Raw genomic sequence first — 12738 nt, forward strand, 5'->3', positions numbered from 1 at the left:
GTGAACTCCTAGCTCCTCCATTTATCACTTCTGAATTTGTTCTTTTGGGTGATCTAAATTGGGATATGATCACCCCCCCAGATATAGTTCAGCCACAATTTGATGCTCTAAACCTCTCCCAAATTATATCTGAGCCTATCAGATGCAACCACAAATCACCCTCTTCCTCCACACTGATAGATCTCAATCTCACTAACACCCCATCTAACTACCAACCTGGAGTTTCAGCCAAATGAGTGATCATTGGACTATTCCTGGTCTCTGAAGAAACTTGATATAAAGGCCTTTCTTCTAGATGGTGTGACAGTGCCTTGGGACACATTTAATTCTATCCACTCCTCAGATGATGCCTGGTCCTATTTAAGAATGCATTCACTTGGATCATTGATAAACACACCTGTATGAAAAGATTTAGGACTAAAAATTGTTACTGCCCCTGGTTCTCCCATGACTTGGCAGAACTTATCTATTAAAGAATACCCTTGGGCGAAAAACCCGTTCCTCTCAATCTCCTGTTGACTGGCTTGCCTTCAGGCAATGTTGGAATAATCCACAAAGACAATCAGGAATGCCAAAATCTCCCACTTTAAGAAGAAATTCACCACCTGTAGCTCTAATGCAAGGACGTTCTGGAAAACAGTCAAGTCCATGAAAAACAAACTCACTTCTCCCCACCTGCGAAACGCTATGGTATTCAACAGCATTGTTATTACTGATAAGCCGCACATGGCTTCAGTCCTCAACCATTACTTTGTTAATTAAACCAAAGCTTTTACTATTTCAAACCCAGTTACTGCTTTGTCTGCTGCTCAGTCTTCCCCTTCCAGCAATACTGGTTTCTCCTTCTCCTTCTCATTCCTGCTCCCATCACAAGAATATGTAACCAATCTCTACAGCTCTCTGTCTTCCCTGCTGACTGTAAATTGGCCATGAGTTTTCCCCTCTTCAAAGGTGGCTCTGGCTTAGACCCCAACTGCTATAGACCCATTTCCATTTTACCATGCCTAGCCAAAGTCCTGGAAAGGATGGTTTATAAACAGCTAAGCCACTTCCTCATTTCAAAGAATATCCTGTCTGAACTTCAATCTGGTTTTCATGCTGGACATGGATGTATGACAGCCGTCACGATGGTCCTTGATTCCATTATTACAGCATTAGACAGCAAGAAGATCTGCATAGCTGCCTTCATTGATCTTGCCAAAGGCTTTGATTCAGTCTGTCAAAGGATCCTCTTGTATCAACTTTCCAGCACTGGACTTTCCACCACTTGCTGTGACTGGTTTTCCAGCTATCTAGCTGACCGTGTCCAGCAGTTGAAAACAGAAAACATCTTATCAGAACCCTTAACCATCTCCAAAGGTGTGTCCCAGGGCTCCATCTTGGGGCCAACCTTGTTCTCCATCTACATTATTGATGTAGCAAAAGCTGCTGGCTGTTCCCAAATCCATCTATATGCTGATAAAACCATCCTATATTCAGCTGGCCCTTTACTCCATTCTGCAGCATCTACAACTCGGCCTCACCTCAGTAGAGCAGTTCTTTCACAACCTCCATCTTTGCCTTAATACCAATAAGACCAAATGCATTTTTGGTTCAAAATGAGGCCGCCAACCCACCCAAGATCACCTGTCCCAATGGCAGGGCTTTGGAATATCTTATACAATTGCAAACTATCAAGCATTTGTTGAACAATTTTTCTTTGTTATAATCTGGTACACTTTTTTGTCATGATGGCCGGCAGAAAACGGACCCAGACGCAGAGGCAACAGTGAACAGTACAGAGTCTTTAATAGAAAATAATACTGACAGGGACAAGAGGGGTTAGTGAGGGCTTTCTGGCAAGTACGGAGAATTGGGCTCTCAACCTTAACGGTCAGGTCGGGGATGAGGCTGGCGAGTGAGTCAGGGCGAGGTGGTCCGAGGGGCAGGCAGGCAGGGGAAGACAGGAGGAGCTGGACCGGGTGAAGGGGTTCCGGTGTGGTGGTGAAAACGCCGATCACAGGTAGGAATCCAGAGCCGGGAAGCGAGGGCTGGTTCACTCGGGAGGATCACTAAACGGGAAGAAGGCAAGGCTGGTAAGTACAAGAATACAACTGTAACTAGTTTTATCTTGTGTAGCCGGATTACTACCACGAAGAGTAGAACAACAATCTGGCGATGAGTCAGCGTCTCAGCCCCTCCTATATACTCCTAACCTTGATGAGTAACCGGGAACAGCTGCCTTCCCCAATGAACCACCTGGAAGACAGAAAACACTCCCAACAACATGGCCCGCCCCGACTCATGACAGCACCCCCCCCTCACCGGACGCCACTCGGCGGCCGCCCGGGCCCCCCAGGACGACGCCGGTAGAAGTCAGCGAGGAGAGATGGATCCAGAATGAACGAGCGGGGAATCCAGGACCGCTCCTCCGGGCCATAACCGGCCCAGTCCACCAAATACTGGAAGCCCCGCCCCCGGCGACGCACATCCAGCACCCGCCGGACCGTGAAGACCGGGTCCCCATCCACAAACCGGGCGGGAGGCGGGGGATCGGCAGGAGGGCACAGAGGACTAGAGGACACCGGCCGCACTTGGGACACGTGGAATGTCGGGTGCACCCGCAAGGAGGGGGGCAGCTGGAGGCGAACTGCAGACCGGTTGATGACCCTGTCCACCTTAAAGGGGCCGAGAAATCGGGGTGCCAGTTTCCGAGTAGCGGCCTTTAAAGGAATGTCCCGCGAAGACAGCCAAACCTTCTGACCCACTTGATACCTGGGCGCCGGGGCGCGCCGGCGGTCCGCAATGCGGCGGTTTTGGTCAGCCGTACGGAGGAGGGCCGTTCTAGCCTTCCGCCACACCCGATGACAGCGGCGGAGGTGGAGTTGGACAGAAGGCACACTGAGCTCGCTCTCCTGTGAGGGGAACAGAGGGGGTTGGTAGCCTAATGATGCCTCAAATGGAGAAAATCCCGTGGCAGAGGAGGTGTGGGTGTTGTGTGCGTATTCAATCCAGGGAAGATGAGTGCTCCAGGATGTAGGCTCAGAGGCAGTGACGCAACGAAGCGCTGCCTCCAGCTCCTGATTAACGCGCTCAGTTTGGCCATTTGTCTGTGGGTGATGGCCGGAGGAAAGGCTGCCTGAAGCTCCCAGTGCCTTACAAAATGCCTTCCACACTTGGGAAGAGAACTGTGGCCCTCGGTCTGACACAATATCTACTGGTATGCCGTGTAGACGAAAAACATGGTTGACAACTAACTGCGCTGTCTCCAGTGCTGTAGGTAGTTTAGGCAAGGGAATAAAATGGGCCGCTTTTGAGAACCGGTCAATGACAGTGAGAATCACTGTGTTGCCTGCTGAGGGTGGAAGCCCGGTGACAAAGTCTAGTGCAATATGGGACCAGGGCCGGCCCGGAACGGGGAGAGGATGAAGGTAACCAGACGAGGGTTGAGTTCTCGACTTACTGCTGGCACAGATGGAGCAAGACAACACATATGCCCGAGCATCTCTTTCAAGAGAGGGCCACCAAAACAGTCTCCTAAGCTGAGAGATGGTACGACTTACACCAGGATGGCAAGAAAACCGGGCGGTGTGGACCCAGTGTATTACCTTAGAACGGGCAGACTGTGGCACATAGAGCCGGCCCGGAGGCCCAGTTCCTGGATCCGGTTCCCCTACTTGTGCCTGGTGGATAAGGTTCTCGATCTCCCAGGTGAGTGTCCCGACCACACATGAGGGGGGTAGAATGGGCTCGGGCACCGAAGGGCTGGAGTCTGTGGAAAATTGACGGGAGAGAGCGTCAGGTTTAGCATTGCGAGAACCAGGACGGTATGAGAGCAAGAAATTGAACCTCCCTAAAAACAACTGCCACCGGGCCTGTCTAGCATTCAGTCTTTTTGCAGTTCGGAGGTAAGTTAGATTTTGGTGATCCGTCCAAATTATAAAAGGGTGCACAGCTCCTTCCAATAGGTGTCTCCACTGTTCCAGTGCCAACTTAATAGCCAGTAACTCACGGTTGCCAACGTCGTAGTTTCTCTCAGCTGGAGTTAAGCGTTTGGAGAAAAAGGCACAAGGGTGCAGCTTACCCCCAGGGTCTGCACGTTGAGAGAGGACAGCACCCACTCCTGATTCAGATGCGTCCACCTCAACGATGAACTGTTTGTCGGGGTCAGGGTGAACAAGCACTGGTGCAGAGCAAAATCTCTCCTTCAAACACTGAAAGGCCCGGTCAGCCTCATGAGTCCACACAAAGGGCCTGGAAACAGAGGTGAGAGAAGTTAGAGGCAGCGCAGTCTGGCTGTAATTGCGGATGAACCGTCGATAGAAGTTAGCAAAGCCCAGAAAGCGTTGCAACTCCTTTCTAGAGGTGGGTGTAGGCCACTCTACTACAGCTTTGACCTTGGTTGGATCTGTCTTTATTTGTCCCTCCTCAATGATGTAGCCCAGAAAAGCTATGCTGTTAGTGTCAAACTCACATTTCTCTGCCTTGACGAATAGTTTGTTTTCAAGGAGGCGCTGAAGCACCTGCCGCACATGCCCGCGGTGTTCCTCGAGGTTCCTGGAGAAAATCAGGATGTCATCCAAATAAACAAAAACAAACTTGTTCAAGAAATCCCGCAGCACATCATTAACCAACGCCTGGAACACTGCTGGTGCATTTGTCAGTCCAAAAGGCATTACTAAATATTCGAAGTGTCCTAGTGGAGTGTTAAATGCGGTCTTCCATTCATCCCCCTCCCTAATTCGGACTAAATGGTATGCATTACGCAGGTCCAACTTAGTAAACACTGTAGCATGATGAAGAGGGTCAAAGGCCGAGTTCAATAGTGGGAGAGGATACTTGTTCTTTATGGTGATGAGATTCAGGCCCCTATAATCTATGCAAGGTCTTAGTGTCTTATCCTTCTTGTCCACAAAGAAAAACCCCGCCCCAAGAGGGGACGAGGAGGGACGGATGATACCAGCACTTAGGGAGTCTTTAATGTAACTTTCCATGGCCTGCCGCTCAGGCCCGGAGAGCTGATAAAGCCGACTGGAAGGAAGAGGTGCTCCAGGGAGAAGGTCAATAGCACAGTCGTAAGGACGGTGAGGGGGGAGCGACAGTGCACGGGCCTTGCTAAACACAGGGGCGAGATCGTGATAAACCGGGGGCACTGAGGCTAAATCTGGTACAGTGGTCTCCTGAGTAGGTTGAATGGGAGAGTCGGGGGAAATGGCTGACCCTAAACAACGAGAGGAACAAAAGGGGCTCCAACTCAAGACTCTTCGCTGTTGCCAATCAATATGGGGATTGTGGGAAGCGAACCAGGGGTAACCTAAGATTAGAGGGTTTTGGGGGGAGTCAAAAACAAAAAACTGGATAGATTCTCTGTGGTTGCCAGAAAGCGTGAGAGGAATGGGGACAGTTTGGCGAGCAATGGAGGAGAGCTTAAGACCGTTTAAAGCAATGACCGATACAGGCTGATCGAGGAGAACTGTGGGGATATCTAGCTGCTTAACTACTTGAGAGTCCAACAGATTTTGCTCAGCACCGGTGTCTAACAACGCTAACAAAGGCAGATCCGTATGGTTGAAACTAAGGGTGGCCTTAAGCTGCATGCGGGGGAACGTCGTCATGGACTGCACACCACCCGCCAATATCCCCGTGACTATTGGCGGGCCCTGTCTTTTGGCCGCACAGGACAGGTTGCCACAAAATGACCCGGTGAACCACAATAAATACAGAGCCGCGCTGACAGCCTGCGTTGCCGTTCCTCTGGGGTTAATTTAGCCCGGCCTAGCTGCATGGGTTCCCCAGCCGGTTCCTCCGGGAGGAGTGGCATCCCCTCCACCGCGGAACAGGAGGCGGTAACGCGGGGCGAATCCGACAGGGAAACCCGGGAGCGTGGTGATCGTGTCTTGTAGCCGCGTTCCCGCGCGCGTTCCCGCAAGCGGTTGTCTATTCTTATCGCAAGTGCGATTAGCTCCTCTAATGTGGCGGGCTCATCGCGAGTAGCCAATTCATCCTTAATGGGACTAGCCAAGGCTTGGTAAAACGCTCCCTTTAGGGGTCTTGTGTCCCACCCGGACTCAGCGGCCAAAACGCGGAAGTCAATGGAAAACTCCGCCACAGACTTATCTCCCTGGCGGAGTGCAAAAAGCCGACGAGCAATCTCATCCTCCCGAAGAGGATGATCAAAAACTGCCTTAAAGGCACTGATGAAGTTATCAAATGAAATAGATTCAACAGGATTAGCAGAGAGATACGCACGCGCCCAGGTTAAAGCGCGATCACGCAACAAACTCACAAGATGCAAAATCTTACCGTAGTCATTGGCAAACCGCCCCGGAGCGCCTTTAAACAGAAGAGAACATTGCAAAAGGAAATCCTGACAGCGACCTAACTCCCCCCGGAAAGGCTCTGGGTTGGGAGAGGAGAAGTCGCGAACCGCCTCAGCCGCCACTGCTACCGAAGACGCGGGAGATGGGGGTGGAGCAACCGGTGGCGCAGCCCCGGCTGCTAAAGGGGTTTCAGATGTGAGTGAAAGCCGTGCCAGGATGTTTTGTAGAGACATATCTAATTGCTGTAGGTGACGAGAAACTTGCCCGGTCTGTTGTACCAAAACTGATAGAGCCTGATCATGTTCACCTAGGATCGCACCCTGGCGCGTGATCACTGTGTGGAGGACTGTTACGTCTGCTGGGTCCACGGTTTGGCCAGATTGTTCTGTCATGATGGCCGGCAGAAAACGGACCCAGACGCAGAGGCAACAGTGAACAGTACAGAGTCTTTAATAGAAAATAATACTGACAGGGACAAGAGGGGTTAGTGAGGGCTTTCTGGCAAGTACGGAGAATTGGGCTCTCAACCTTAACGGTCAGGTCGGGGATGAGGCTGGCGAGTGAGTCAGGGCGAGGTGGTCCGAGGGGCAGGCAGGCAGGGGAAGACAGGAGGAGCTGGACCGGGTGAAGGGGTTCCGGTGTGGTGGTGAAAACGCCGATCACAGGTAGGAATCCAGAGCCGGGAAGCGAGGGCTGGTTCACTCGGGAGGATCACTAAACGGGAAGAAGGCAAGGCTGGTAAGTACAAGAATACAACTGTAACTAGTTTTATCTTGTGTAGCCGGATTACTACCACGAAGAGTAGAACAACAATCTGGCGATGAGTCAGCGTCTCAGCCCCTCCTATATACTCCTAACCTTGATGAGTAACCGGGAACAGCTGCCTTCCCCAATGAACCACCTGGAAGACAGAAAACACTCCCAACAACATGGCCCGCCCCGACTAATGACACTTTTTTACTGATACATTTACTGTTAAACATCCCTTTATTTTCTTCAACTTAAAATCTACACTAAAACATGATACCATCCATCTCTAATGTCATGTCTAATGATAAAATGACTAATCAACAAATACATGAATAAAATAACTCACAATCCTTATAATCTAAGGATTTTCATCTTCCTGAAATCATTTTTTCCTCATGGAAATGTGTTCACATACATGGATTCAAGTGGCTTCAAAGTGTTTTCTTCAAACAGGATACCTGACAAACACTGACATGCATTTCATTTAACAATATGCAGAATACATTTAAGCTAGAATCACTACCTTGCAGTTGTATGACCACAGCCAAGCAGTTAAGTTGCAGTTTACATCCACGTCTATCCACTCATGATACAGTATACATATGTAGTGAGTTATGGCCAAAAACTGACCTTTGACCACCTACTTGCATTTAGTTCATCAAAGAGTCTCAGCGAATATCAGCGAATATCTTATTTACAAGTGACAGGAAAAGGGAACAGAAGATCGACATGTGGATCAGGGCTGCGTCTGCAGTGATGCTGACGCTGCACTGGTCTGTCGTGGTGAAGAAGAAGCTGAACCTAAAAGCGACGCTGTTGATTTACTGGTTGATCTACGTCCCTACCCTCACCTATGGTCGTGAGATCTGGGTATTGACCGAAAGAATGAGATCGCGAATACAAGCAGCAGAAATGAGCTTCCGCCAAAGGGTCTCTGGCCTCTCCCTTAGAGATAGGGTGAGGAGCGCAGCCATTTGGGAGGGGCTCAAAGTAGAGCTGCTGCTCCTCCACATTGAAAGGAGCCAGTTGAGGTGGTTCGGGCATCTGACTAGGGCACCTCTTGAGTGAGGTTTTCCGGGCATGTCTTACCCCAGGAGGCCCCAGGGCAGACCCAGGACACGCTGGAGAGATTATATCTCTCGGCTGGCCTGGAAATGCCTTGAGGTCCCTCCAGATGAGCTGGTGGAGGTGGCTGAGGAGAGGGAGGCCTGGACTTATCTTCTTAGGCTGCTGCCCCCTGTGACCCGGCCTTGGATAAGCAGAAGAAAACGGATGGATGGACATCATATCACTTCCATTGGTGTTTCACTGACATGTGGTCAAAATTTCAGTTGCCGAAACAATAGAAGTTTCTAGATTCAAGAAATGTTTGCTTGCAAGTATTACATTGGTATGCCAAGGCTCTGACACCAAAGAACAGCTTTGCCATATCTGACACACAAGCAACATCTGACAGAACAGCAGCATTTATCTTCACACCCACAGATCTGTGGGTGTGAAGCAAAATGGAGGCAGATCGTGAATGTATGTCAGGGTATCACAGCACAAGCAGTGGATTTTAGTAAACAAGATATTCAATGAGATTCAAGAGATATAAAGACCAAAATTTCTACTGAGACTCAGAAATTATTTCTAAACATGGACAACATAGAGAGTGTGTCCTGTTGGAACCTTTGGAATATGGATGCTGTGGATGTCCTGGTGCCTGGAAGTCCTGCTGCTGCTCTGAACCATTGATCTAAAGGTCAAATAGGGTCATGATGCTTGTTTCTGTTTGTTCCCCTGAAATCAGATATTCTATCAGCAGCTCTGAGTTCTTCATCTTTATTGTCCAGTGATGAGTTTGATTCCTGCTCCGTTTGGTAACAGTCAGCTGTTTTATTTTGGGTTTTATTTGCCTAAATGTGAGGCCATTTTCCTCCTTCATCTGCAGATCTGCAGCCAAACAAAGCTTCTCATTAAAAGTGTGCAGGTCTGAGAGAGGCTGCAGACAATCATTGTGTCAAACACAGGAAGCTGAGAGGAGCTGAAGCACAGATGTGCAGAGCAGATGTTCATCACATTATGACCTCACTCTGTTTTGTCTTCATATACATTCAGTCTGTGTTTATAATGAAGATTTCTGCTTTTATCTCTGCTCTCTCTGCTTTTTTAACATATTTTATATTTTCTCTAATCACAGAATGACTCACTGTGAACTCTCAGAGACTCACTGTGAAATTGTGGTGTCAGCTCTGAAGTCCAACCCCTCCCATCTGATAGAGCTGGAAATTATTTACAACAACCTGCAGGATTCAGCAGTGAAGCTTCTGTGTGCTGGTCTGCAGAGTCCAAACTGTCGACTGGAGACTCTGAGGTCAGTTCACTGACTGCAGCTGTTGCTGTTTTTCTATATTTCAGATCTTTGATTGATGTTTGAAACTTTCTTTGGTTCCTAAATGTTCAGGATGTGTCTGAAGACAAATGTGAAGAAGTTTGAGTGCTTTCAGAAATGTTGTGTCTTTCCAAACGACTGAACAACACTTTTTCCTTTTGGCTCCAAATAGAAGTGACAGACTTGAGCAGTTCATTTAAAGCAGGGATCCAGGCCTCGAGGTCCGGTGTCCTGCAGGTTTTAGATGTGTCCCTGATCCAACACACCTGAGTCAAATGGCTGAATTACCTCCTCAGTGTGCAGCCAAGTTCTCCAGAGTCCTGCTAATGACTTCTATATTTGACTCAGGTGTGCTGAAGCAGAGACACATCTAAAACCTGCAGGACACCGGACCTCGAGGCCTGGATTTGAGGATCCCTGATTTAAAGGCTGACAGAAGTGGAGCGGTGACGGGGAGATGTTTGACAGGACAGTTTTTCAGCCTCCACAGGTTCATGTTGTGCTCCATCAGTCAGTGAAGATGAAGTCAGTCCTGATGAGCAGGGGTGAAAGTAGTTCTAAATTCTTGCCTATACTATGACAAAAACTGTGTGTGTGTGTGTGTGTGTGTGTGTGTGTGTGTGTCTGCGTGTGCCATATTTGTTGTCTTTTGTATGTGTGTGAGGGTATGTGTTGTGTCCTGTTCGCAGTGGGGGCGGTGGGTGCCGGCCTGGAGCACGGTGGTATCCTGGGGGTGCGGTCACCCCAGACCCTGGACCTGCCTTCCCTGGGCTGCAGGGGGGGCTGCAGGGGGGGGGGGGGGGGGGGGGGGGGGGGGGGGGGGGCAGTAGCTAGCTGGCTCTCTTCCCTCATGCTGCAGGCCTGAAGTTCGATAACTGTTTCTTTAATTTTCTTATGTTCTTCTGAGAGCCGGGTCATTTCCTCAGTGAGGGAATTCACCGACTCTCTGAGGACAGCGTTTTCTTTTTTTTTTTTTTTTGAGGACAGCGTTTTCAGCAGCGAGCGCTTCCAGCTGCTGCTGGCTGAACTCGACGGACTCCCGCAGAGCCTGAAAGTCCTGGTGGAGGATTTCAATCAGGGCCAAGCAGGCGTCAAAGCTTGACAGCTTGTTGTTTATGGACTCCAAAATGCCCACAATATTGGTGGTAGGTGGTGATGCCATCTTGGGGGAATCTTTGGGGCAGCTTCTTTTTGTGGACAGAGTTCACAAAAAGGAGGGAGGAAGTCGGCATCTTGTCAGTTTTCCCCATGACGATTCGCTCAAAACACCTGTCGAGATAATGCAGCAAACTGTCCAGGTCCTCTTCACCGTCCTCCAGATTGCTGAAGATGATTTAAGTTAAGCTAAGAAACTACCTATATTTGCTAGTTTTAAGCCTGTCTAGTTATAAATTAGCGAAAAAAAAAGCTAATCATTCAAAAGTTTGCAGATAGAGTTGCGTCGCCATAGACAATACTGCCGAGATTCACCAAGTCTTGCATAACTACAGCATACCCCCCCCCCCCCCCCCCCCCCCCAAACTAAGAATCTAAATTACAGTAAGCAAAACTGCAGAACTGACATTGCTGAGTTTACAAGCGGTACCTAAAAGCCTAATAAAGGCCTACACCTAACTAAAAATGTTTCATCTACAGAGAAATGTACACGCACAAATAATTTTTCAAAGTGGACAGAGTGAGCACTGCTCTCTGAAGTGTGGGCTCATCTTCCAGATAAGAAGATAACTTACATGTATTGGAAAGAAAATAAGCTTGTAGTTTTAATAATCAGACTTGAAAAAGGTGTTGTTGGAGTTCAAAGATGTGAATTTCTTTCCAACTTAACCTTTGAAAGTGAAGTCATGTGGTTCCTTGAATGAAAAACATGACCTTTTCAAGTCTTTCATTGTAAATGTATCGCTTTAATCTCAATTTTCTTTTCATTTTTACTTTTTTATTTCAAGTGCCTAAATATGCTATCATGAGTATAAATCTACATCTTTATTACAGCATGTTGTCACTCAGATTACTGAAACCTTTTTTCTCTTTTGCTGTTTTACTATTTGAAGCTGCATCCTGTTGGCTTCAGCTGTTTGAAGTTTCCATTTTCTAAACTTCTACATTCTGAACCTTCTTCAGCTCTGAACAGATTATGAAACACTGAATGATTTCAAACACAAACTTTGTCGAATAAACTTTTTTCTTTATACAGACTGGGGGATTGTGGATTGTCAGAGATCAGCTGTGATTATCTGGCAGCAGCTCTGAAGTCCAACCCCTCCTATCTGAGAGAGCTGGACCTGGGTGGAAACAAGCTGCAGGATTCAGGAGTGAAGCATCTGTGTGGTTTTCTGGAGAGTCCACGATGTGTTCTTGAAACTCTGAGGTCAGTCTCCATGTTTTAGTTGTGCTGAGATGAATCTGATGTGAAACACTAAACTGCAGACATAAGGCTGATATTATACTGATCCACACTGAGGATCTTCATGGTAAAGTCTGTGTTCTTCTTCTCTGCTTTAGTCCATTGACTGTAGCAGAACAATGTTGACATTTCAAAGCTTCAAAGAAGAAGAAAAATCCTCCACTGGATAATTCACTGTGAAACTCTCAAACACTTCATTCCACCTTAAAGTCTGTCTGACACTGAAATCCAAACCAAAATGGCCGTTTGCTTTACAGACAGCAGTCCAACACAAAACAGACACACAACATCCAAAACACAGTCCAACATCCAAATGTCCTCCACTGCCACCATGAATGATGGCAAAGAGAAGGAGGAACACTCTGACATTCAGGGTTAGAATGAGCTTCATAAAGCAGACTGTGAAGATCAAAGCTGCATTAGAGAGCTGACATTCATCAATTAGTGGACACAAGTGGACAGATATCATCTACCTTAGAATCCCACAGGCAAATGGGAACCAATGAAGAGGCCACTAGCAAAGCTGTAAATGCCAAGTACCTGCAGAGAACAAGGTATGTCCTAAAGAGTCAGCTGAATGGGAAGAACAAGATCCGGGCAATCAACACCTACACCCTGCCAGTTGTCAGATATCCTGCTAGGATAATAAGCTGGCCAAAGGAGGAGATAGAAGCCACAAACATCAAGACAAGAAAGCTCCCTTCACCCCAAATCCAGCACCCTGAGACTGTACGCTAAGTGGAAGGAAGGTGGCCGAGGACTAGTGAGTGTCAGAACCACTGTCCTAGATGAAACAACGAAGATCCATGAATACATCATGTGGATCATGTGCTTAGTGAGTATCTCAGGCAGCAGAAATGTGAGAAAAAACAGGAACAATCAAGGAAGGGCAGGCCTCTGCATGACATGTACCA

General features: G+C 48.1%; 2 protein-coding genes across 3 annotated transcripts in view; both read left to right on the forward strand.

Moving 5' to 3' along the window:
- LOC115799317 (melanoma receptor tyrosine-protein kinase-like) overlaps positions 1 to 12738 on the forward strand; it is a 278847-nt gene that overhangs the window by 153220 nt on the left and 112889 nt on the right. The window lies entirely within an intron of this gene.
- The window catches only part of LOC115799323 (NLR family CARD domain-containing protein 3-like), a 42851-nt gene that overhangs the window by 25058 nt on the left and 5055 nt on the right, over positions 1 to 12738 (forward strand). For both annotated transcript variants that reach the window (XM_030756422.1, XM_030756423.1), the window contains 2 exons: positions 9232 to 9405; positions 11615 to 11788. In XM_030756422.1, coding sequence (XP_030612282.1) covers positions 9232 to 9405; positions 11615 to 11788 — 348 coding nt within the window. The remainder of the gene's footprint in view (positions 1 to 9231; positions 9406 to 11614; positions 11789 to 12738) is intronic.

Source organism: Archocentrus centrarchus, chromosome 20 (genome assembly GCF_007364275.1).
Source record: "Archocentrus centrarchus isolate MPI-CPG fArcCen1 chromosome 20, fArcCen1, whole genome shotgun sequence".
NCBI classification, from domain to species: domain Eukaryota; kingdom Metazoa; phylum Chordata; class Actinopteri; order Cichliformes; family Cichlidae; genus Archocentrus; species Archocentrus centrarchus.